Source organism: Dicentrarchus labrax, unplaced genomic scaffold (genome assembly GCF_905237075.1).
Source record: "Dicentrarchus labrax unplaced genomic scaffold, dlabrax2021, whole genome shotgun sequence".
Lineage (NCBI taxonomy): Eukaryota > Metazoa > Chordata > Actinopteri > Moronidae > Dicentrarchus > Dicentrarchus labrax.
Genome location: NW_026136722.1, coordinates 16985479 through 17010548, shown reverse-complemented (window position 1 = coordinate 17010548; position 25070 = coordinate 16985479). Strand labels below are relative to the sequence as shown.

Genomic DNA, 25070 nt, shown 5'->3' with positions numbered 1-25070 from the left:
TGGGGAACCAAAGCATAAAACTCCAAGGTCTAACCATATTAAAGCCATAAAAACTGAATACTAAAACAGGGAGGCGTGAGATAGGAAAAGTAGGAAGTGTGATTTAATGTTTTAATACTTTTATTTTCCTTCCATTTCAATTTAACTACAAGCCTTAGTTCATTTCTTTTATTTTTGTCTCAATTCAAAAAGATAGTGTCTAAAAATATGGGATACGATGCATCTTTTTTCTTTTTTCCCCCCCAAACTTCAAAGTCAAACAGATTGTACTTGATACCAACTCTGTACATATTGTATCAATAACAATAGTGCATCTGCCATAGTGCAAAGCTCAAATGAACCAAACTGATCTCATACACACATACAGTTTGAGACAAGCTGGCTCCTGGACCCCAGACTAGATTTCTTTAATCTCATTTACAGCGGGGATCATTACAAAGCCTCTGGGCTGAGGCGTTCACCCAGGGCTCAGGGCTATCAACAAATGTACAAAAGATTCATGACATTTAAGTGATAGCTGGAATGATAAGAGAGATGCGAGACAGCTAGCTTAGCTGTCACGCCACATTTAAAGATGCATGGACAGCGTTGACTACAGGAGAGATTTGCAGACGCAGGTTGTGTCAGGAGACTTACCGCAGTATGTTTGCTGAAACAGATACAACTCATTATTTTTAACACAGCTTTTAAATAAATCTTCATACAGTGCATTTAACATTCAGTATATCTTGCACATATTTACAAATAGGTGTGCATACAGTTGGCTAGTGCTCATTTTCTGTAGATACATGACATAAAAACTGTTGAATTCTTTATTAATGTGCTGCCTTTATGGTGCCATGGCTGCAGCGCACAACAGCTTGTAGAAAGAGATGATATTCTAGAGGTAAAAACCTGCCTATCTACCTGTGATAGCAGGAGTGTTAAGGTGTACATGGACACAACTGCCCCTAACACTAATGTAAACACACATACATTCTTTCTTTCTTTAAAAATGTCATACATTCAGTCGTGAACAGACACACAGATTAAACCTCCTAAGTGTACAAACTTTGGGGCTGAAAGTAGTGAGCACGCACACAGATGGATACTGTGGAATGTATGTTGGTCAATCTGTGGTTGAAAACACTAAGTTACGGTCTCTGCTGCTTCAAAGTTCAGTGGTTTAAAATGATCCCAAAACCATAATACCTAGCTTCCCTTTTTGTACCTGAAAACTTGTGGTGGTGGTAGGGGGGTGAGGGAGGGGCAGGTAAGATGCCTCAAGTTAAAAGAACAAATAACAATGAACATAAAGTCAGTTATAAGTCTGGGCTCTGGCTGAGCCATCATTTTATATCATCATTAGTCCTTCCTCAGTCTCTCTTTGGAAAACATGCTAACAACAGTCCAATGGATGGTTTCTTTCAGTTAGTTCCATGTTGCCAAACTTGTAGATTAAAAACACATAATTATTTTAGAGATGCACCTAGTCAAGGCATGGTCTTGGAGGAACTGTGCCTCTGGTCCTTCTCCTGTATGAAAAAATGGAACTACTCAGCTCCTTTTACTTTTTTTCAGTCTATTAGATGTGCTAGTCCAACATTTAACCGTGGACTCAGTTGGTGGCCAGTTTAGTTTTCTGTGCAGGCAGGCAGGCATTGGAAAGACAACTCTCTTATTAGACTGGTCCACCGTTGATATGTTCTTCATCAGAATGTCCAAAATGTGAGAAAAAGAGGGGAACACAGACACCAAAGCGCATTCTTGGAGCCACCGGAATGGAGGAAGACCCTGGTGTCTCCCACAGGGAGAGCCACCTGCTCGCTCAAGGCGTGGCCCAGACACAATCCTCAGCAGCTTGCTGGCAGCAGCCACACGACTATGATTCGGCTGGTATGGTGAGAGGAGCCCCAGAGGCCCAGCGAAGGAGGGAGACAGGCAGGACGACAGATGAAAGGGGCAGACAGGAACGTGGAGGAAACATTAATCGGAAGAGGATTGGAGAGATTTTGGGACTGGAGTGGAAGACTTTTTTTTTGTTCCCCTCTTCTCCGATGTGGAAACGACACAGTGTGAGGAGGAAGACAGAAGTTGACAGGACACAGAGACAGAAAGACAGACAGGCATCTTATCCTCCACCAGATCTGAAAGAGAAGTGAAATCGGAGATTGTTAACAGAACAAAGAACAAATACAGACCATTGCATTTGAAGATGTTTGAGAAATGGAAGTTTTTCTGCTTTACAATGTTAACAAACATTTTATGGAATTGGGGACAGGGATGAGGATTTTTTTAATTTTTTTTTAGCAAGAATTGAAATGGATGTTTTGTGATCCTTATCCACCGATTGCATATCACATGATCATGGTCCTACAAGGTTATACCTTCCTCTTCGAATGTTCCTGCATCCCGTGGGCACACATTGAGAGAAAAGACAGACTGTCAAGACATATCAACAACAATAGAAACAATTACAAATGACAAATTATGACTAACAAGCTACACTGCTTTTTTGAAGCATGGCATGAAGCTGATCATTTTACATTACTACTTGCATAAAATTTAAAAGGACAAATAAGCAATAAAAGTATAAATGCACAAAGAAAAGATTCATTACCAGTAAGAATTGTTAAAACTAGCATAATATGGCTTTAATATGAAATGTGGGCATACAATCTGAATCCACATTTGAATCATTATCTTCCATGTTGGACTGGCTGTACTCAGTTGAGTTTTTACCACAGACTTTAGAACAAAAACATGAATCAAACAATGACTCAGTCAGTAGTTCAATCCAATATTCATCTACAAATTCTCTCCAAAATCTTTGTTGCCAGATTATAGTGATGGCATCACATGCAGCAGGTCTACAGTAGTCATGTTACTGACCCTCTCAGCCAGAGAGTGTGACAAAGCGCTACACCAGAAACTATTACACCCACCCTCTAAGCCAGAGGTCTGACTAGGAAGAAACACTTCCTGCTTACAGCTCATGCACACATGCACAGACACTTACCTCTGGCCCTAAAAGGGCTGCCTACATGCTAGTTATTCAAATATTGCTTTTAATTTTTCATTAACAGGGCTTTCCATCAGCCACAGTTATCTTATGCATCTAACTGTGAGTAAGTATGAGCAGCCCTTTTAGGTCACAGTATAAGGAGTGACAGTAGCAAGCATGCACAGGTGGAACAGTGCAGAAGAAGCACTTCAGTGAGGGCGTTTGGGGTTAGGATGCTGCCAACAGGATAATGCAGGCTAAAAGAGCACCAAAGGTAAACATATTTCAAAAAGGGTGTTTATGATTATCCACTGTAAACATTACACTGATTCATAAATCTCTAGACTTAAGGGAAGTGCTGCAGTTGTTCCTGGCAGATTAACATCCCGGTCTTGCCTTGTCATTATGATAAAAAAAATTGGGTTGTAGTAGAGGGAGGGGAAGGAAAGGTGCAGGATGGAGCTCAGGGTTGATCAATTCGTTCAAAGAAAACACGGTTTGATGTTTCGTATTTTAACGGCATGAGTAGTTTGAGCATTAGCATGGTCGAGCTCAGACTCGACTCCCCATTTCCCTTCCGAGTTGCAAACAACTTTTCAAAGAGGTGAGAGTGGCAGGGGCGGGGGTTCCTTTAGGTAGAAGCAGACAGGTACACAAAGGCATGCCAGAACTCTTACTTAAATCCCCATCCTGTTCCCCCTAGGACTATAGCTGCCAGGAGAATAGCACCTGCGATGGACCCTATTATGATATTGGTGCCACTGGGACCTGCGCAGAGGAAGGAGTAGGGAGGAAGGGTGCGGAGGAGGAGGAGGAGGAGGAGGAGGAGGAGGAGGGGCAGAAACAAAACAACACCACTAAAAAACACACGTCAGAGGACAGCATCAACACTGTACATCAACAACATCAACTAGAGAGAGAGAGTGAGAGAGAGGCAGATGGTAAGATACCTGCAGACAGAGAGAGAGAGAGATGGAGGGAAAGAGAAGGAAACCAGCACGTGGGGTGGAGGTGGGACAACGGGCGGGTGAGCAAGGGAGGTCAGGGAGACAACAGTTACAAAAAAAAACAAAGGAGAGAGAGTTTTATTACTTTGTTCTCATTCCCCCTCTCCTGCTCTTTCAGCTGGACACCCTCTTGCTCAGGGTGGCTTTGGCTTTTTTGGCCCTATGAGAGCAGCTGCTCAATTGCTCTGTGTCATTGGCAGACTGCAAGAAAGTAAGGAAGACACTTGAAGATGACAGTGCCTGCAAGACATACAGTAAACACACATACACACTCACATACTTTACACGCACATATGCTCTAATGGATAAACGTGTCTCAACACACACCCACACTCTTCCAACATTGAAACCAAGACTCAGCAGGAAGAAAAACACTGTGTGGTCTAAATATTGACGTTCTCACAAAAATCAGGTGAACTACTCTTTGTATTTAAGGACAATATCTTGTACTCTGCTTCAGTACATAAAGAAGCTACAGTGATGATGGGTAGAGACTATGAGGGGGATATGAGAGGCAGACAGAAAAGAGAGACGTGGGCAGCTCGAGAGGTGCTATGGACCTTTCTTCTCCGGGCCCGTTGGGACTGTTGGCTCGGGGATGGGATCAAAGACACTGCAGTCCTTCCCTGTGTAGTCCCTGTCACAGATACACTTCACCTCGTTACTGCAGGTCTACAAGAGAGAAAGATAAAAACTTCAGTGCAACAGCCACTAAAAGAAAGAGACAAGCAGAGAAAGACGTGCAGCCAGTGAGCCTGGATTATAGACGTCCAAGACGTCTGTGAATTCAGGTTAAAACTTTGCTGAATTTGAATTATAAAGTCTTGTATAGCTTTTTAGACATCTTGCTGAGATAAAGCCATTTTTCAACCAACAGTCTTTGTCCACTATTAGATAGAGCGGAACAATCTAATGTAATCCAACACAACTGGTCGTAGTTGGCAGGTCTTTCTAATATTCTGCCCCCTAATGTATATAAATAGGACACACAAACTTTGAAATACCTCAATATAATATAATCCAGTGCAATACCACCTTTAACTATGAGCTCAGTAATAAACATACAGCTGTATTTTCAATGATGTCATCAAATATTGTGAGCTTTGTAAAGATATATATTAGGGCAAGGTTGTTGTGTTGGATAGCATTAGCTACAGGTGTCTGAAAAACGTTCTCTTGTTAATGTCTAGACGTCTTTGACTTGCAAATCACAAAATCGATGCTTGCTGGGAATTTTGATTTTACCCCGTGGTCAGAACAGATGTGTCCAAAATTGGATCCCGAACAGGTGCTGAGGTTAAATGCCGCCACAGGGAGGCAGCGTCGCTCCAAACACATCATGTTGGGACCACAAGGAGTGCCATCCTCCACATAGCCCAGGTCTGAGCCGTCCTCCAGCAGAGCATGGCCACCTCTGAGTGAAGCACCCAAACATGTCAGACATGTCAAGGAAAGAACTTCATAATTTAGGGACACAATATTCTAGTTTTCACACTGTTAGTTGTAGCAGATCACATGGATGGGACCCATTTACCTGCAGTCTAGGTACTTGTTCTGGTGGTAGAGGGTGAAGCTGGTCACCTCACCCTGCAGGTCTCCAAACTTTGGCTTAATTGTCACGTTGGCACAGAAGAGGAAGCCACATAAAACATCCCTACACAGGTGAAAGCAGAAAAAACATGTATTGCCCATATACAGCACTAAATTATACAAATAATAATTGATAGTTTTGGCCTTTTCATATTTGCTGAAAATTATAAAAAACAAAGCCAGCTTTATCATCTAAATTCAGGAAAGCTTCAAACCTGAACAGTGCAATATCTGCACAAAATGCAGTTCAGGTACCACGTTTTTGCACAAAAAGCAGAATGGAGTGAACATGCTTTTATTCTTTCATGAGAATATCAGCAAGGGGAATCAGGATGGTGTGACTCACGGCTTGTTGCATTGCAGCCAGCCCTGACCTTCAGGACCTGGACCACAGTTGCCTTTCTCTGTCCCTTCAGCGTTTAGCTTCTCATAACAAAACCTGTCTGCTGAATCTGACACAGATACACATATATATACATTATACACAGTAATATGACTAGATAACATTCCATTTCCAGGTGCAAGATGCATGTTTGCTATACTTACTATAACCCCAGAGTACCCTACACTGTCCATCACGAGTCCTGCATCGTCCACCGTAACAGCGGCCCTGAAGAAATGAGACAACAGCAATCAAGCATACCTTTGTAAGAGTGAGCTGCAGATGAGAAAACATGCCACAAACCAGCCCTTACCTGACTGTTATCACATATGTAGCCATCTAGCTTGTGGACATTATGAGGGCACTGCAAAAGAAGAAAAGTACATGATGTTCCGGATACTTAATCTTGCAGTTAAGACGCAGTTTTTTTTGTTACATTTGGTTGACTCTACCTGGCTGGAATCCCCGGTGCAGGTCTCTGGGATATCACAGTCATTCACAGCATCTCTACATACCACACCTCTCCGCTCATACTAGGTCACAGGATGAAAACGAATCAGGTAAATTCTTGATAAGTCAGTAATCATACAGCTGATTTCCAATGCATGTCAACGCATCTTACTGAAAAGTCTGAAAATGTCAAGATAAATAACATAACACTTTTAGCATTTTACTGCATTCAGTTTAACTTCTCACAGTTTTTATGATCAATATTCAATTCAATTCAATTTTATTTGTATAGCGCCAATTCATAACAGAAGTTATCTCAGGACACTTTTCAAATAGAGCAGGTCTAGACCGAACTCTTTAAAACATTAATTACAGAGACCCAACAGTACCACCATGAGCAAGCACTTGGCGTAAAGGGCAAGGAAAAACTGCCTGTTAAAGGCAGAAACCTATATCATACTGGGACACATCCCATGAATCCTTTAACACCAAGATGAAGGTTGAAGAGATTTATCTCTTGACAAACATCTCACCTCTAGAACTAATTTCTTATTAGCAAGCATGATGAGCAAAATTTCAGAAACTGGATGTGTTATTTGACCCAAAAAACTTTTCTTATCATAACAGCATTTTATTTTTTTCAAATTCCCTATTTGCAAACCTAATCATTAATGAAAAATCACAACAGACATACATGTTTTGGCATAGCACTCGTTCATTGTTAAATAACTAAATAACATTATCTTATATAAAGATTATAAAACCATTTAGTTCATTTTTTTGACTCCTTTATATATAGGTGGACTCACCTTGCAGCCACTGCAGCAGAGTCCGTTACTGCACATGGCATCATGGGTAAGAGTGCACTTTTTACAGCAGGCTCCTCCATTACGAGCACACTCCTGCAGCCACAGACATGAAAACAACCCTTCAGCTCTGTTCCAGCAAAACACCATACCCTCCGGTGCTCATAAAGAAACAGAAGGTGCTACCCATCTGCAGAAGGTTAAAGAGCTGGTTTTCATACATGATGTCCATCTGGGTACTCACCACCTGGGATCCACAGTCACACTCTTCCCCTGGCTCCACAAAACCATTCCCACACTCTGGAGGGTCCAACAGCTGAGAGAGGCAGAGAGGGACATATATGAGCATATATATTATAAGTGGGACACAGATGGACGAGAGATAAAATGTGTCAGTAATATAGGAGATCATTGGCTAGAAGTACACTGATTCAAAGATAGGGGTATTACTTAAATGAAGTAAACAAAAATATAATATGGTTCTGTAAGTAAATATGTGCTGTGAGTGAAATAAATCATCATATCATGTAATTTAATTAATCTATAAATAATGATGCTCAGGTGCAGCGCCTCTCAACACATTCTATATCCCCACATGGCCCATACCTTGTTGGGCTTGTTGAAGAGGCAGCTCCCGCCCCCCTGGAGCAAGAACTGGATGTACTCATCAACACTGCAGCGAGAAAACTTTCTGGGCAGATAGTATCTGCGTTCACAAATACACACACAAAAAAATTTAAGACCAGAACATGACAAAAAAATAAAATAAAAAAACAACATAATGCTTTTCTGCCAGTAATGAATGCCAGATCCACCGTGGGTGTCTGAGCTATCACTTTGCAATCTTAAAGAAATGTAACCATCTGTAGTAGGATTATACTCAAATGAATAATTGAAATCTGTATTAGGAGAGCCAAATCCAAATCAATGTTTAATTCTTACATGGTGGTTGGCACACTGGTGTCTGATGTTTCAACAAATTTGCTTAAAGCATCAAATACAAGCTGTGATTATCACCAGCTTGGCTCACTGAAGACTGAGTAAAAGTCAATGCATCCCTCTGATACAGGTGTTTAATTGTCTAATTGAGTGAAATGAACGGAAAAAATCACAGCTTCGAGGGAGCGTGACAGGGAAATAGTTCTTCTGCCTGCTGTTAAATTGTGTCAACAAACACACATTTTACAGGTGTGTTGTGTTTTTTGTTGTTGTTCACTTTAGTGTGCTGCAATGTAGATCTTTACCCTGTGTCTTCCATGATGCAGCCCAGCCAGGCATCTGGGCACCTGCAGTCTCCTGTAAAGAAGACAAGGAGTTGGAACTGACTCAAATAAATAACTGAAAAAACTAATGTGATCAGCAGTCAGAGTCTCTAGAAAAAGATTCATGATTGACAAAGAATAAAAGACTTTTCATAGAACTGATACCTAGTGACAGAGGTATGGAGCTTATATGCACTGAGCTCTTGTCCTGGCATTGAATAATGGACCTGATGGCTCTTCAACATTAATCACTGAGCCCATTGTTCAGTGGCAGCAATGCTCTAACTACCACCCCCCCCTTCATGGATGCAGGTGACTAATCACCTAATGGAGAAGTCTAATTACAGAAGAGAACCACTGGACAGGGATAACAACACCAAACACTCTCACCTCCCTCCACCGCTCCACCCGGCTATAAATCCCATTCCTCACCTATCATCCACTGCCTCGAACCTTCCCACACTCATCTTGCTCTCTTGTTTTATAGATACTCTCCATCCTCACCACTGCATTATTAGGCTTTCATGTTGTCTTTTACCTGCAGAGTTGCGTGCGTTGTTCCACCTCATGCCGATGTTCTGGCCAAGACTCTGGCACAAAGTGATGGCCATTGCACCAACATTCCCATACTGGAACAAATACAATACAAAACACAGAGAATCCACACAGGAGAGCTTTATTGTGAGACAGGTACAACAATGATAGAAAATCCTACAGTTCATTTGGGTTGCACCAAACAGGATGTACTTAAAACCAGGAAAAACTAGCCTGGCTCTGTCCCAAAGTAACAAAATCGTAATACAAAATTGTTTAAATGAATCCCTGTTGGTGCAACGGAATTATAATTTTTTTTCCTCACCTCGTTGATACCTCCTCCCCTTGTGGGAGAGCACACTCCTCCTGTGTAGGCCGTCCCACTTCGGCTACTGTGAAATGTTCGCCCTCTGAGGTGCACAGGAAAGATACCATAATTTAAAATAAAACCTCACTAGGATGCAAACATTAAATCATTCTCTAGTTATTGGATTTTTTTTTTTCCTCTTACGAGAAAAGCTGGACGACGTCACTCTGCTCTTTGATGTTGTCCTTCTTGTATTTCATGAAGTTCTGCAGTGTTATCAATGGATCTTCCACTACTGGCATCATATTTTTAGAGGTCCAGGTCTCCATGGCAACCAGCACGATCCTCGTGTTCAGCTGTTCCTTGTAGATCTGGGGACCAAAAATGCCCATCAGTCTACTGCTTTGTTGGCTTGACACCTGTGCTGTGAACACTTTGTGGCATGGAGAACTGCGTGCTTTCTGGGTTAAATCATTCCCAAATGTGAAAATAAGCACACACACACACACACACACACACACACACACTTCTTGGCAGGTGGCAGGGTGTGTATATGCAGAGTTTAGGAGTAGGAGGATTATAATCCTACAAACAAAGCTCTTACCGCATCTGCCATGTTGACCACTGCTTTGGCAAAGTTCTTGGCTTGGCTGCTAGAGCGACGCAGCTGTACAAACTGTGGAGACACAGAGATACACAGATGGTGTAAGAGATGGATCACATTCACTCTCTCTCACACACACGATTGTACTTTCATAGTTGTAAGGATCTTGAGACTACGGCATAAATTCATAGGAATGTTTCACTGATTTTATTTCCACAATTTACTTAGGGATTACTAAGGCAACTTTCTTCCTTTTTGTTTAAATAGGATTGGACATGATATAAATTATGCAGTGCACTTTATGCATCATTGATCATACTCCCCTCAAATAAAAAGTTAAACAATGCTAGCCTTGATTAAATCAATCTCAATTAGCATTCATCCACATACTCTTTACTTTCTGTAAAGCCTGTTTTTATAAACTCTTGTGTTGGTGTTAGTAGGTACAGCATCAACGTTTGATCGAACAGTAAAATTTATTTAATAAATATATTACTATATATGACACAACTGACATAAAGTTCTTAAGTACAAAGATAATAAATGTTATAGAAAACCAGATTAACAGTTTGACTACACATTAAAACCACTAAGGGCGTTGGTGTGATTATTCAGTGTATCCAGCAGCTACTTTAAAATTTTTTTTTAGAGATAGAGTACACATTTTCTCCCATGCCAATTTGTCTGCATCTTAGAAGAGTAACATTATGCAACTTGTCTACTTTAAAATAACAGCTTCGGTCATTTGATGCAACACTTGAGTTGTAATAGGATGAATGGTGGCCCTGTCATTCCCAGTATGCGCCCCCCTACACCTGTTCATGCATGTAACTTCGTGGTCCGGGTCGGAACAAGTGCATGTCGCTTTACAGCAGCAGTCACACACCACCAACTGGATCATATTTTGTGGGGAAAATGTTTTCTGGTTTCTGGCTCTGAACAGAAAGCTTTACTAGTTGCTAAAGTAAGTTAATTGCTAAGCTAGTTATCAAGTGTACAGCTGTCCATATTTACAACAGTGGTATTGCTCTCTGAAACTGTGGGCACCAAATCCCAACAAATACCAAATCTTACATAACGTTGCCTTAACACCAGGATTAAAAACCACTGTGGTCTCAAGCCTCTTGCACCATCTGACTGTTGGGTGTGGTCAGAAGTGTGCTCTGTTGCACCTGTAACCACACCTGACAGTGACGTCATAAGGTCCTGGAGTACACCTGTGCATCACTGCAGGCAGGTGAGAATTTAAACATCTGGTCAGCAAAAAACAAGATTTTCTTGGGTAGTTTTAATTTATCAGAGCTTTAATTGTGCAGCAGCAACTATAGCAATAGAACCTATTATGTTTGTGTGTGGCCAACTACATAACATTTTATTTGGTGAGGTTATGATGGCTGGACGTATTTAGTGTAGCTCCTACATGTATGTTGTTTTTAGTGTCAGTATAGTGATCGTTTTTTAACTAGCCCCTCTCCCAGCACTCCAAATGTAGCCTTTAATTTCATGCGTTGGAGAAGCAAACATGAAAACAACCAAGTTAACACACACTAGGCTGGTAGATGGTTAACCACACAAACCATGCTAGTAGATCTAGCCTCTATAACTCTAATTTCTCTGGACAACAAAGACCACCAGCACAGACATCGGATATCCACACAGTTAGCAGCAAACTCACCATTTCGTTGTCGTTGACCACCATCAACTCAATATATTTAGTCTCAGTCTGGACAGAGGGCTTGCGAACAGATCTCTTGGATCGCCTCACCCCCCCAGGCACCTGCTGCTCCCTCATTTGGTCCGGCCTGTCGTCATCACCATCACCTCCTCTGCTTTCCCACTCACTGTCCTCTGTACAGTCTGGACACATAGAGAAGCAGAGCTGCAGGCAGTTAGAGCACTTTTTGTTCTTGTACTGTAAGGTGCAGTTTAAACATTACTTTCTCAATTTCAGTCAAACATTACAGTTCCCAATCAAAAAGGCTGTGGCTTTAATTATCGCCCTGTCTGAACTAACAAAAAATTACTTCCCATTCAATTATCACATTTGAATTGTCCTCTCTCATCGGTGTGATTTTTTTTTTTCTGATTTCATTAAGAAACGAAAGATGAACATGAAAAAAAGTACAATTCCCTGTGTGAGAGGTTTATTGGACAGTAACATTAGCAGTATCCAAAACAGTGGATAGGAAGACTAAAAGGCAGTATTAGTCTGATGTGATATAAGGGTGAGCTTATGCTTTAAATGCTCTTATGTACCTGGGCAGTGGAAGGGAAGTTTGATATCGAGGATCCTGTGGATTAAGTGCGCACCATCATCCTATAATAGAATACATCCAGATGACATTAGACACATTAAGACCCCAAAACAACTGACAACTAACTCATTTAAATTCTCTATCATGTTAGTCAATAAAAAAAATAAAAAAAATGTTATACTATCCACTGACTATTTACCTGATTGCTCCCATTGTTAACAGGCTCAATCCCGTAAGAGAAGACGCCATCAGAGAACATGCCGCTGAGACAAAACGAGAAAAACAGTGAGATACACGGAAAGGGACAGAAAACTTAAAGATTAAGCTGGAATTATGTCTGCCTGATCAGCATGCACAGGTCACTGTGATTTTATAAATAAAGATTTACTGTAAGGCTCACCACAGGCCATGGCAGGTGGAGAGAGCTGCCCAGGACTCTGGTAAACCTCTTAACCTTCCCTGGTAGTAGCAGTGCTCCCCTCCCTGTGGACACAATGCACCACTGTTTCATGATACAACCTCCACTGACACACTTCAGGCTTCAGGTATGGTGGTAGGTCAACTATGAGGAAAAAACGTCTCACAACCTCTGCATATGCGACTCCCCTCTCCCTCTTTCCTCACGATTGCATTTATGGCACAGTTTGTGACCTACTTGTGTTCTATGCTCTAGTCCACCCTACAATGGTTCACTGACAATAGATCTGGAGGTAGGCCTTTGATAAGGATCTCTTGAATAAATCCACACTCATGTTGCCCACACAGTCGACTGTATAGCACACAGGCTGCACCTTTTTAGGTGAGTAAAAAAAGGAATTGTGCTCTGCTCTTTCCTGCCCTTATAACAACCTTGACTACCACAACAGAGCCCTAGCTTTCATCTGCAGCTAACACTCCCTGAAAAGGGGGCACAGTGCTTCACGAGGTCACAGTGGTGGAGATGAACCACCAGGAAAGGTGAGAAAAGTGAGAAACACTGGTTCACCTGGATCAAATTGAGTTCAGCAGGGTGTCTCAGCCTTGCCACAAATGCTCAGGCAAACAAATGGAATGAATGGAAATAAAAGTGTTTTGACGACAGAGATCAGTCTGGTGACGCGCTGCCCTGAATGCATCACACCTGCCATGTCCAGCATCAGCATCAGAGACATCACGTGAGGCCTCCATCCAGCTGAGCGACAATCTGGCCTGACTACAGGTCTCCATGCCTTGCCCTGCAGGCCTCCTTTCCCTCACCTCTCTGGGAACAAACCGATTTTCTATGAACACACATACACCTCTAAATGCACGCCCAATATTACTCCTCTCCAATACCAAAGCTCATCTTGCCTTTGTATTAACTGGCATTTTACTCTTCATATTCCCTTCTCCTCCTCCTCCTCCTTCTCTTCCACAGGCTCTGCTCTTCCCTCCCTCTTGGTCTTCTTTCATTCTCGTCGCTGCCAAGAACTTAATGACACCGCTGAGCTAACTCGTTGCTATGGAAACAGGCTTGCGATTGGTCGGGAGGACTGAGGGAGAGTTTGGAACGATTGTGGGTGGGGACACGGAGTGCAGGCTGGGTGGGTGGGTTGGTGCTGGGGGGGGGGCAATGAATGGCACATTTGTACAGACAAAAAAACATTAGCCATCCCTTCTGGCTAGCAGAATGCAGTGACATTCCTCTGGTCTGTCAGGACAAACACACATCACATTAGATGTCAATGCTCGCATCCATTTTCCTGTATGTCTTAATTCTTTCTCTGAGCTTGTGGTTTGACACCACCGGCATCCGCTGCCTTTCTTCTTGACTGTCTGAGAAAGGACACAGCAGAGAGGCATGCATGTAACGGCTGACAGGCGAACCCACGTATGTAGAGCACACTAACATACATAATCCTAATTGTTACATGGCAGCCTACTTTTGAAGCACAGAGCACACATGGCACGTTCCATAAATAGATAAAACAGGAGGATGAGAAGAAACTGTAAAAACAAAGCCTTAAAAGATGAAAACAAACAAAAAGCATATGCTTCTAAATTCAGGCTTTAATCAAGCAGATATACATTAGTTAACCTTAGAAATATATGTATCACACATAGGAATTGTTTTATATAATAAGCTCTAGACCATGTCAGGCATCGTATCTAACAAACAAAACTTTAATTTCACTCTAATATTCACTGGCAACAACACCAGTGTAAAATGTGATAAAGTCTCAGTTTCTACAGCCAAAGAACCGATACTGCAGTAACACACTATGCTCTGGTCATCTCATTAATATGCTGCCTTCTATGTGCCAAAATACAAGTTCACTCACTAAAATCCTGTCAGTACACATCCCCAACCCACGCAAACAGTCTTACCACAGACTGTGAGGGTCTGCCATCCTGGTTAAAGTGCCGTTCCACATATTCTGAGGACAGGAGGTGACTGCAAAGAGATGGGAGATACCATAAATATCTCTGACAGCATTATCTCTATCAGCATGTAATCAAAATTGGTTTCATCAGGGATATTTTCCACTTCTTGCTTTCACATAGAATAAGTGAACATATTGACATGTGGTGTTAATAAAATCAGTGGAAGCTCATAAAAATGCAGCAGTGTGTCTCTGTGTGGGCCACATTGGTATTCCCTATCTTGTCATGTAACATAATAGAGGCGCTAAGTGCATTTGCTTAAGTGCGGGAAAATGCTAATGAGAACAGCTGCAGTAAATTAAGAGCACCTACTGATACAAGCGTGTGCAAAAAGGCAGATTGGATAATTTTGAACAGTAATACTAACTGGTTTAGCTCCAGGTCCAGAATGAAGGTCTGTCCAAAGGCTTCAACTTGGAAACAGCTCTGGGCCAAATGGACAGGCTGTAAAATAAGAAACAGTGACAGAGACAGATTTGGTAGTTGATAAATTGAAGTGTAACAAAACAACTGTAGTTAAGCACGTTACTCGGTAAAAGCCACACTGAAAGCCGTTTAGAAAAACTACCATGAATAATACAACACAATTAATAGTGTGTACGCTCTAAAAGCATCTCAGCAGCTGAAATATTATGATTGATAAAGTCTCAATTGAGCGACATTGGCTGCCAGCATTCAGACAGGCATGACTGCAGATAGCTATAGTTGTTTGAGGGCTGAACAGAAATTTTGTGATAGAGATGTATGGATTGCAGAGGTGCTTGACGAAAAGGAGGACAAGAGGAGAAAACTTTAATGGTACTGCCTATATTCAGCCATACTGTGCCAATGTCTTGAATGGACAGCTGCCAGAGCTGAGGAGGTGAGGAGACAGCAGGACCAGGAGAGAGAGAAAGACAGAGGGGGAGAAATTTACTGCAGAATAAACAGTGTGTCTCTTCAGCAGCCCTGACTGTGCCAGCATGGCTTTGATCTCAGTCTGGAGGAACCAGGCTACAGTGAATCACTGGGCTTTTACACTAACATACATCACCATCCAGGAATTATTCCCTCCAGTGAGTACGGACAACAGATTTCTTACAACTGTCTTGGAGAGGCTGAAGCATGCTGTCCATCAGTGCTCTGTCTATGTACAGTAACGTGGTTCCACAGCTTTAGGTTGGCTGCATTTGTGATCTGATCATTAAGTATGACTTAAAGGTCCAGTGTGTAACATTTAGTCTTCAGTCAGCCTTTAAACTTCACTGCAAGATGCCTCTAGATCCTACACACTGGTCCTTTAAGGTGGTTGACTCTCACCACAAGGTGCATTTGGTAGCTGATCTGGTGCTTTTGACTAGAAAACATGATCTTCCCCAGCTGTTTGTGCAGTTGTAATGCAATTATAGACCTTCTGAGCACTTCAAGGACTTCTCTTGAGTGTTGGTTTAAAAGTATAGATTTAAATTTAATTCTTGACAAAACCGTGTCACCACAAAGTCTTTTTTGTAGCTCCAGTTAAAAGCATTGAAGACCAGTAAGGCAAAAAAATCTGCCTCACCTATTTTCAATGCAGCATAATGTGACAGAAAATAAAATAAAAGTTCAGCTCATCCTTTCCTTCCCTTGTGCTTCTAAATTTATGACCTTCATTCTTAGCCTATTAAATATTTTAAAAAACAAAACTCAGCAGGTCTAGACAAGTATAGCAGCTGAAGAAGGGACTTCCGAAACCATGTCTACTTGAACAGTGTCATCATTTGTATCTTATGCTTTTACTATATGTTAAATACATACATACATACAGTATCACTCTTGGTTAAGACAGCCTCTCATCCGGGGGCAACAACATTCATTGTAACTATAATCTTCAAATGTGTGTGTAAGGCCCCTAATGTACGCTATTGTAACAATTATATGAACTACATCATATCATCAGCATGACGGGGGGCAGGGATAGGGAGTGTCTCTTGGACCATGGAGCACTTCTCACACAGGCTTGTTTCATAATTAATGGGGACATACTTCAACACACCACTGAATAATGAAGAAGTCGGGTGCTCAGCACGGCAGTCGGATGATGGGACATGATGATGGAATATTTCAGGAGGGACTAAGCTTTGTCATGTGGAGATGAGATGCAACCATTTAAGCAGCTCTTTCATAAACTGTGTATTTACTGCAATGTTTGAACAGTGCACAAAGCAGGTAAGCAGGTCAGAAGGTTTTAGTTTCAGAACTTGTTGCCAGATGTTACGACTGGAGTTTAGGTAGGAATAAATGGCAGTAAAACAACAACTTGTTTGTCTCTGGTTTCATCCAGCTGACACTGCTTCACTGTGGACATTCAAAGGGATTTTCAGTGACTAACTGGGTCAAAATCACGAGGAGCGGAGACTGCTGCAAAGATACCACCCTGCACTGTCATCCCTGGGTAGCAGGAGCTGCGTGAGCTGCAGAGAGCTAAGAGCTGCACTGTTACAGACACTGGAAAAATGAGGTTCTCATCTACAGAATAAGTCTGTCTTGGTACTGTCACACCCAAATATACCCAAAGAGATATGCTACAATGCCACCAGTAGTGAATCTTCTTTGGTTAGGATGCATGCTGAACACTAGTTTTCCTGAACTTATTGCACATTAATCTGCAGACCTGATTTTGGTCCAGAAAAGAACATTTTCTACCTGTAAAACTAATGAATACTCTGATCATACATTGCCCAGCTGGGGTAGTTTATTTATAGTCAAATTACTGTGAGATTAATTGATTCCCCATTTTGCTGGGAGATTCCTTAAACCTTGTCAAGGACCCCATGAGTGTCTCTGATCCTCAAATTAAGACAATTGGACTGACCAATGTGGAAAATAAACAGAATCTGGGATATGAGAGTGAAATTGACAAAGTTAATTAGTAGTTTAGTAATTGACATTGTTAGTTACAACTTACCGAGGTGTCCCCAGTGCTGTTCTTCACCCGGGTATCCAGGTGGTCATGAGCCATTTCCTCCTCCGACTCAATCTGCTGCACCAGCCGCTTCGGATAGGTGATCTTAGTGGCAGTGTCCCCGCTGCCCGGCCGCCCCGCCAAAGTAAACCAGTCCCACATGCCTCCATCCTGCACTGGGCTCCTGTCCGCACCTGCATGTAGTACAACAGAGACACTCACCATTGGCTCACAGGCTTGGCAAGGTAGGGACACACCTGAGCCAGTTTAAATTGCACCTGGCAATGGTGTAGTAAGCAAAGCAAATGGCAGAAGTTGATTTGAAAGTAATATTTTATTAACAAGTCACACTGTTTTTTTTCTGTTTGCTGATGGTTTGGTGACCCAATTAATGACAGTGACCAGTTAATAGCGTTTTATCAGTCACTGCTCTGTTCTAAGACATTTAGTGTACATAAACAGATTTTGATGGAAAATAATGACTATTAATTTATCATGCTTTATAGGCTCTTTAATAGACTGACGCCCATATTGACATACACACAGGGCCTATAGCTTAAAATCTCGGCCATCATCAATAACGCTGTAAAACACATTGCCTTGGTGATTGACAAGTTATATCACATTGCTTTTAGATGTTTATTGGAGAAAACATGGTTCTGGGTACGTTGGATATGGGCAGTGGGGCTGCGCTGGAAATGTGTTGATGCAGCAAATGTACCGCATCGGAGGGTGCTTTCAGGCCAGTGGGCTGCTTGGCACCGAGACCCCACTACAATAAAATCAGAGCCTACACCGGGGTTAGAAAAGTGCTGGTGCAAGGGGAAAAATTGTGGATGCAAAGGAAACGAAAAGGGTGCTCCCGCTCTCTATCCAAACCCCCCCTCTCTCTTCTCTCTCTCTTACCTGAGACTGCAAGCCTCTCGCCCACTGCAGCAAAGACCATGAAGCACCACACCGCCAGCATGATCTTCACATATTCCCCCGGATTACAACATCGAGAGCCGCAGAATTTCCCGAACCCGGCCGACGGAGGGGAGGAAAAAGACCAAAGACCGCACAGCAGAAATGATGGTGAAGCTTGAAAGGGAATCTGCTAAACATCTGACGATGCGCGTCCTGTCATCTCTCCCCCTCTCTATGTCTCCCTCTCTCTCTTTCTCTCTCTCGCCCTCTCAGCTCCGGCCAGCGCCGCTATTGAGAATTTGGATTTGCATATCAGAATGATGAAAAATTAATTACCTAAAAGGACTATGGCGGAGATGATCGATATAGGGCTAGAGATTGATCAGTGAGGAAATAGTGAGGGACGTGAGAGTGCGCGCCGCGGATGCATAGCTCCGCAAGGCTGCGCGGGCGCGTATGGGTGTATGGATGAGGTTGTATGTGTGCGTATATGCGAATCTGCGGTATGCGGAAACGAAGGGATGGGAAAGCGAAGAGGAAGGCGTTGGGTCTGCGGTGAGGAGGACACGTGGGACAGTGGTACCCTCCCTCATACCGAGCAGCCTCCTCCTCCCGTTGCCATGCAGCTCTGCGCAGAGAGGATGCGACAGCCCGGCTGCTGAGGCCGAAGAAAAGCCATAAAGGGGGATCAGGATTTAACTGTTCATTCATTTTTTTCTATGTCGGGGTATGGCAAAGGTGTGGAGAGAGAGGAGAGACACCGCAGCTGAACGCAAAAACATAATGACAAATGCATCAGAGGCCTTATAAGGTTCCTGCAGATACTCACTTTCTGTGGTAACCAACTCAAACAGTTTAGGATTTGTTTGTCATTCATATTTTTACAATCAGACTGTAATTTTGCTGTGACACTTTGCTTTCATTTTCTTCTGTGAAATATAAAATAAAGCCAATTAGAACAACTCTGGGGCTGCTGTTAAGGGACTGATAGAAACATTATTACAGACTAATTTTGATAACTTGATATCTGTTTTAGAATGAGGATTGCTAACAAATAATAAACTGATCAACATATCAAACCGTATTTTCATTTCTAAAAACGTCTGTGATGACTGAAGAGACGAAGAGTCCCCCTTTGGTATTTACAAAACTATTTTTCACTTAAGGCAACAGTGTGGCATATTGTTTATCTCACAAGGAAGCTTTTAAGGATCAACTAGCTGTAGAAAAAAAAGTTATCTCTTGAGCAACTATTGAGGTAAAGTACTTTGTGCTCCTTCTCTTGAGTGGATTCAGAAACGAGACAGATTAGTGATAAAGAAGGACATGTTCTGGACAGATAAAGCTGTTTTTCATGCATCTTCATTTGAACCAAGTGTCACACCTAACACTAGAATTCGCCATTCGTCATATAAAATACTGTAATGTCAAACAATTGTAGAAATACTCCAAAACATGATCAGTAAAACCATATTACTGGAAAGATCTACTGTAAAGGCAACACATTTAGTAGTAATGACTTAGGTGGACATGAGAGGTGTGATGTATGAATTTAATTCTAGAAAACATTGTACCAGCAGTGCTCTGTGTGTTGCTCTCTCAGCCCTTTGGCCTGCGAGGTTAGCTTCCTGGCTGCAGTTAAGTCCTCCAGCAGTCATCCAGTAACACATTGCACTAATGGAGGCACATTGTGCACCGACAGCCCCCTCTGAATATTTCATCCCCCCCCTTTGAGACCAACAGGGAGCAAGAGATGGAGGGGAGAGCAGCAGGAAGAAGAGTGCAGCATTATAGGCCAAATTTGTGCTTGTCCTGCCCCTCCTCCATAAAAATAAGGAGGCTGACATCAATTAAGTGGACTGACCTTTCTGCTGTTAATGTGAATTCAAACAACATCACCGTCAGCACCTCCATAGTACCTTTTACTAGTTTTAATTTGATAAATATAGAATGGCTGCTGATCACACAGAGCAGATGCAGCCAATTAAGTATTCAGCAGTGGTACAGAAAAACTGCAAAGTCAACTGTGAGGAGTTGGGGCTGCAGCTGGCTGTGCACATGAGTCTGTAGGATCAGTGGCTCCTGTGGGGTCTGATTATGGCTATAAAATGACAAATGCAATGACTTTAATCTACTAACTTTATTCATTTACAGCAACAATTCTCTTCTCTCACATCCCTGAGACAAAACCTATGATCACAGAGGTTGACATCTGTACCATCTTTGACTGGAGGTCCTTCCATTTCCCTATTAATCCTATATTCAAAATGAAGCAGAGACACTACAGGGGAGACACAGTGTGACTTCAGAAGTGCATTTATCTATCAACAAATGTGAACAGTGTACAGTCAGAGCCTTGTGAGGCAGAGACATACTGCCCTCTACTGTGCGAACAGCGTATTGCAGCTCCAAAAAGTTGTGTTATTTCCATCTTCATCAAGTCAGCCTGAGTTAGGACAAGTCTGAACTCCTATACAAGTATACTGTACTGAAAATAGATATACTATGGTATAGTTTAAGCCAGGCCTAATCATACGTTTATTAAACCTGGATAATAAATGGCTTTTATGTTTTTATTTTATGTACTATTCCCAATGTGATGTGCTAGAGGCCTGTCATGGGTGGATACTCATCCTTTTCTTTGGACGAGTTTCCTTATTACATTTCAGCTCTAAGTCCTGTTTTATATTGACTTCTTTTTGGTAATTTGTACTATTTATTTTTTCTCTTCGTCGTGTCCTCTGTAAACTATCTTTACAGTGTATCAAGTGCTAGCCTTACTCTTATTCATCACTGACAGGCAACAACTGTCTGACTTTGAGTGGTTTGTACATATGTTGACTTGCACGTGTTGCACATTTGTTTTCACGCAGTTGAGCTTGGCAGGGCAATTAGGTTAATTACTTTCAGCTTTATTTCTTGAGAATCGTAAAGCGCTGAATCGTTGAACACTGCGGGCGACCTGACTCACCACCTGTTAACCCGACGCTGCTAATTAACCAATTAAGATCTCTCAAGAAGCTATAAGACAGGCTGACAAAAGCGGCGGCCTTTCCATTACACACTTTCGTTGGAGAAGTGTTCGGATATCGAGGAAAATGAACGGTGTGAGCAGTGGGAAAGCTGTCCGCGTCCCGCAGCTGTGTAGCTGCGTCCACCCGAACTGTGGAGCGACTTTCACCAGACAGTGGAGGCTGAAAGAGCATGAGACGGTGCACACCGGAGCGGTAAGGACAATGTTTAAATTTGGAGAAAGGAAGGCTTTACGAAAATACTGCATTAATTAAAGGTACGTAATACAGATGTAATACTTTTACCAAATGTCCACAGCGCCCGTGCCAGTGCACAATTGCTGGCTGTGGTCGTCGTTTCTCAAGAAAATCGCACCTGAGCCGCCACATGCTTCAGCACAGAGGGGTGAAGCAATTCAAGTAAGTCACAAAGCCACATTTGTACCGTTGCTCCTCTGTTACGACCTAGTTTTACCTTTGCTTCCTGCAGATGCAAGTTTGCGAGCTGCACGCAGAGTTTCCTGGACTCAGGCAAACTGAAGAGACACGTGCGCTACGCCCACGGAGACAAACTGAAGTATTTCAAGGTTTGTTGTAATACACAAATGTGTCCACGAGATGGCGCCAAAACGCCACATTGTATCGCCTGAGAGTCCCTGCACTTGACGTTGAATAACAATTTTCAAATCTTCTCTTTTTAACCACTTGAATTTTTTTCTCCCACAGTGTAGCCAGCCACACTGCTCCTTGACTTTCAAAAAGCGCAGAACGTTTAAACTGCACTTACAGGAGCATGAATTGTCTTCCAAGTTCAAGTATGTCTGTAGTACAACATTGTCTCTCAGAAAACATGGCATTTAGTGTAAAACCTTGTGTTAAATCACTCTAGCTTTGTCCTGTGGCTTAATGAAATCCCTACGATCAGATCCAGATGAGACTATCGAAGATTATGCACTTGCTATTTTAATTAATCAGATCTCTGATGTCTAGAGTGAAGGCTCTAGCAGGAGATAAATGAGTGGTTACAGGCTGAGTGGGTGTGGCCCCAGTGACTTAGTTAAATTTATTTTTATCTCTGCCTGTCCCTGGTGGGGTACTTAGGTGTTCGAAGGACGGATGCGCTGCCACATTCGACTCCCATATCGCTCGCAAAGCCCATGAGAAGAAGCACGCAGGTTGGTCTGTTTTAATCATAGTTAAGATCCTTTCATCTTCCATCCCTGTTGAACTCCTTCATTAAAAGGGGGATGTGGCTGCATTTGCATGTAACCTTTTCTTGCCTCCAAGAAAATTATTTCAGGGCAAATCTCATGCATGGTATAGAGTTCAAAGGGGCCCAGAAGGGAGCCAACTGATGATCTTTGATTCTCTGATAAACTCACTGGCCTTGCTGTTTGGTTCCTGTAGGTTACCGCTGCCCTCATGCTAACTGTCAGGTGCTGGAACACACCTGGGGGAAACTTCATAAGCATATGGTAAAACATCCAGGTAAATATGTTGTGGCCATAGTACAAAATGGCTGAAATCTATCCCTTTTTTGTTTGCTTTTGTTTTTCACTTTTAAAAAATATGTTGTAGCCACATTCACGTGCAAAGCGTGCAAGAAGGTGTTCAAGAAAGGGGATGCTCTGCGGCGTCACAAACGGATCCACGCTTCCCATAAACCAGTCCTGGTTTGCCCCAGAGATGACTGCCAGGCCTACTTCTCTACAACCTTTAACCTGCAGCACCACATCCGCAAGGTGCACCTCGAGCTCTTAAAATATAGATGCTCCTTCCCCGACTGCCCACGCATGTTTGCCATGCGGGTGAGTTCCAGATGTAATAATACTGGTTCTTGTAAGGAGTTTTTTTTTCTTTGCATTTAAAGATTTTAAAATTGTGTTTTATCTTTGTTCTATTCCACAGGAGAGTATGACCAGACACCTGCTTCGTCATGACTCAAGCGCCACCATTCTGAAGGTAAGTCTGACGTCTGTATCCCACAGTGCAGATGTGGACTACAGCCACCACACAGCAGTGAGCTAAAGCTACCTGAAGGGTCTATTGATTTTGGATTACTCTTTTTAAACCTGTTGAAAGCTGACTCCTTTGTGCTTCTGGCCAACTGAATGGAACAGTCAGCTTGAGAGGGTGGGGGGTGTACATGATTTCAATTTCGACTTTTTAAGCATTTTAGAATGACGCGTGGCTACACAGCAAGTGTAAAACCTCTCCTAAATTGTTTTTCTTATGCCAACAGAAACGTCAAAGGCCTAAGAAGTCCTGGCAGAAGCGTTTGGATGGACAAAATCTGCCACTTGTGGAAGAAAACTTGCGCCGTCTCTTTGCCCTGCGTATGCGGATCTCCCGACGTGCCAAAGTGGAAACCAACCTCTCAGGCCTCTTCAATGAACGCAAGATCCCTCATTATGTTGACCCAGAAGTCAACCTGCGCAATCTGTTTGGTATCAAAAAGCCTCGTCCTGTGGAGGCGAAGCCTGAAGTTGCACCAGTAGAAAGTTAAATAAAAATCCATCCAGCATAGATGTGGATTTTGACCTAAGTTTGAACTTCCTGAAATCTTGGCAGGCTGAAGTTGGACTTTAATTTTTGAGAAATTAGAAATTGGGTCTGTTTGGTTTGTGTTTTAATGTAGTAGACGTACATTAAATTATTATTTTCAAAATAATTTATTAGAATCAAGCGTTTGAGAATTTCAAAAACTGAATTCTAGTTCTGGAAGACAAATGTCTTAATTGAAATGCTTATTTTGTAAATTTGCACTTGTTGACCCAATAAAATGATTTACATTTTGATCAAAATGTTCTATTTTAATGCTGTTTCACCTTCTATTCTGGTGTCTATATAAACACGGTTGGATGTCTGCCCATCAGTAGCAGCTGCTGGAGTAGCATCTCCAGAACTAAGATTTGTTTGTTCAGTCTCATTTAATTGCAGTGGACAGAGCATATCATTGTTGGTACACTCAAACAGCTGTTGTCCTCAGCGTCTATCTTTTGTGCTTGCTTTGGCTTCACATATTGGTTGACATTTGCTGAACATGTTGGAGCTCATTAAATATGAACAAAGAACTGCACATGAGTAAGAGCTGAGTCACAGAAAGCATGTCACTTTGTGGGTGGATGAGACTTTGAACACAAAGTAGACAAGTATCAGCTGTCAAATCTGTTCAACTGAGGTTGAGCTGCTGTGGTTTAGATTTTAGGCTCATGAACATTTACACTAAAGGGGATGATGATCCTAGTGTGTAATGTAAGTATATTTTACCACTACCAACAGGCTTTCTAGGTTTTCATTATTAGTCCATTATCATTTAGTTTATAATGGTGGGTTTCTGCTTTTTGTTGGTTAATTAAGGTACCATGACATCCAGCGTTTATCTCAGTTCTGAATAATTTTACTTAAGGGGTTCCTCCTAATATGGATCACAGCCTCATAAAGACTACAATAAAAGATACCTGACAGGACAGATAATGAAGCAGAATCTCCATGTAAATAAAATAGTTTTATGCCATCTTTATTCACAGGAATTTTAAGTTAACTAACTTTAAGATATCAGTGTTTTCCTTTTCAAAACAAGTATAAATACATTTATGCTGAAGTCTCTACAGACTACAGAAATATCTCTAGGGGAAGACAGTCCT

The 25070-nt window shown here is 42.1% G+C and overlaps 2 protein-coding genes across 9 annotated transcripts; one reads left to right on the top strand and one right to left on the bottom strand.

Annotated features, from left to right (window-relative positions):
* Window positions 1–102: 102 nt before the first annotated feature.
* LOC127356213 (disintegrin and metalloproteinase domain-containing protein 11-like) lies at window positions 103–18798 on the bottom strand. 7 transcript variants are annotated; one of them, XM_051387781.1, is made up of 26 exons: window positions 18413–18798; window positions 17510–17700; window positions 14951–15027; window positions 14527–14593; window positions 12581–12663; window positions 12380–12443; window positions 12182–12242; window positions 11601–11782; window positions 9926–9997; window positions 9526–9692; window positions 9340–9424; window positions 9019–9109; window positions 8463–8514; window positions 7825–7924; window positions 7463–7534; window positions 7222–7314; window positions 6415–6495; window positions 6276–6326; window positions 6127–6190; window positions 5927–6032; window positions 5525–5644; window positions 5236–5404; window positions 4551–4662; window positions 3661–3751; window positions 2367–2384; window positions 1960–2126 (listed from the first exon to the last, which is right to left on the bottom strand). In XM_051387781.1, the coding sequence occupies exons 1-26, from the start codon at window positions 18471–18473 to the stop codon at window positions 2111–2113; spliced, it is 2346 nt and encodes a 781-aa protein (XP_051243741.1). In that variant the 5' UTR covers window positions 18474–18798; the 3' UTR covers window positions 1960–2110. The 7 variants fall into 7 exon arrangements, 5 of the variants coding, with proteins under 5 accessions (XP_051243739.1, XP_051243740.1, XP_051243741.1 ...); XR_007881949.1 differs by lacking the exon at window positions 3661–3751 and adding an exon at window positions 4076–4191 and having other exon boundaries at window positions 2054–2126; XM_051387779.1 differs by lacking the exon at window positions 3661–3751 and having other exon boundaries at window positions 103–2126.
* Window positions 18799–21394: 2596 nt separating this feature from the next.
* On the top strand, window positions 21395–24227 carry 42sp43 (P43 5S RNA-binding protein). Of its 2 annotated transcripts, XM_051387804.1 has the most exons (9): window positions 21395–21639; window positions 21743–21843; window positions 21914–22010; window positions 22150–22238; window positions 22525–22598; window positions 22831–22911; window positions 23002–23231; window positions 23332–23385; window positions 23666–24227. In XM_051387804.1, the coding sequence occupies exons 1-9, from the start codon at window positions 21511–21513 to the stop codon at window positions 23927–23929; spliced, it is 1119 nt and encodes a 372-aa protein (XP_051243764.1). In that variant the 5' UTR covers window positions 21395–21510; the 3' UTR covers window positions 23930–24227. The 2 variants fall into 2 exon arrangements, with proteins under 2 accessions (XP_051243764.1, XP_051243765.1); XM_051387805.1 differs by lacking the exons at window positions 21914–22010; window positions 22150–22238.
* The last annotated feature ends 843 nt before the right edge of the window (window positions 24228–25070 follow it).

Bases quoted from the DNA above. Each gene is read 5' to 3' on its own strand.
- 42sp43 (XM_051387804.1), top strand. From the start codon at position 21,511: ATGAACGGTGTGAGCAGTGGGAAAGCTGTCCGCGTCCCGCAGCTGTGT. The intron at 22,011-22,149 runs GTTTGTTGTAAT...TTTCTCCCACAG, and splicing joins ACAAACTGAAGTATTTCAAG to TGTAGCCAGCCACACTGCTC. The intron at 23,386-23,665 runs GTAAGTCTGACG...TTATGCCAACAG, and splicing joins CAAGCGCCACCATTCTGAAG to AAACGTCAAAGGCCTAAGAA.
- LOC127356213 (XM_051387779.1), bottom strand. From the start codon at position 18,473: ATGCTGGCGGTGTGGTGCTTCATGGTCTTTGCTGCAGTGGGCGAGAGG. The intron at 17,701-18,412 runs GTAAGAGAGAGA...TACTACATGCAG, and splicing joins CGAGAGGCTTGCAGTCTCAG to GTGCGGACAGGAGCCCAGTG. The intron at 14,594-14,950 runs GTTAGTATTACT...ATCTCTTTGCAG, and splicing joins CTGGACCTGGAGCTAAACCA to TCACCTCCTGTCCTCAGAAT.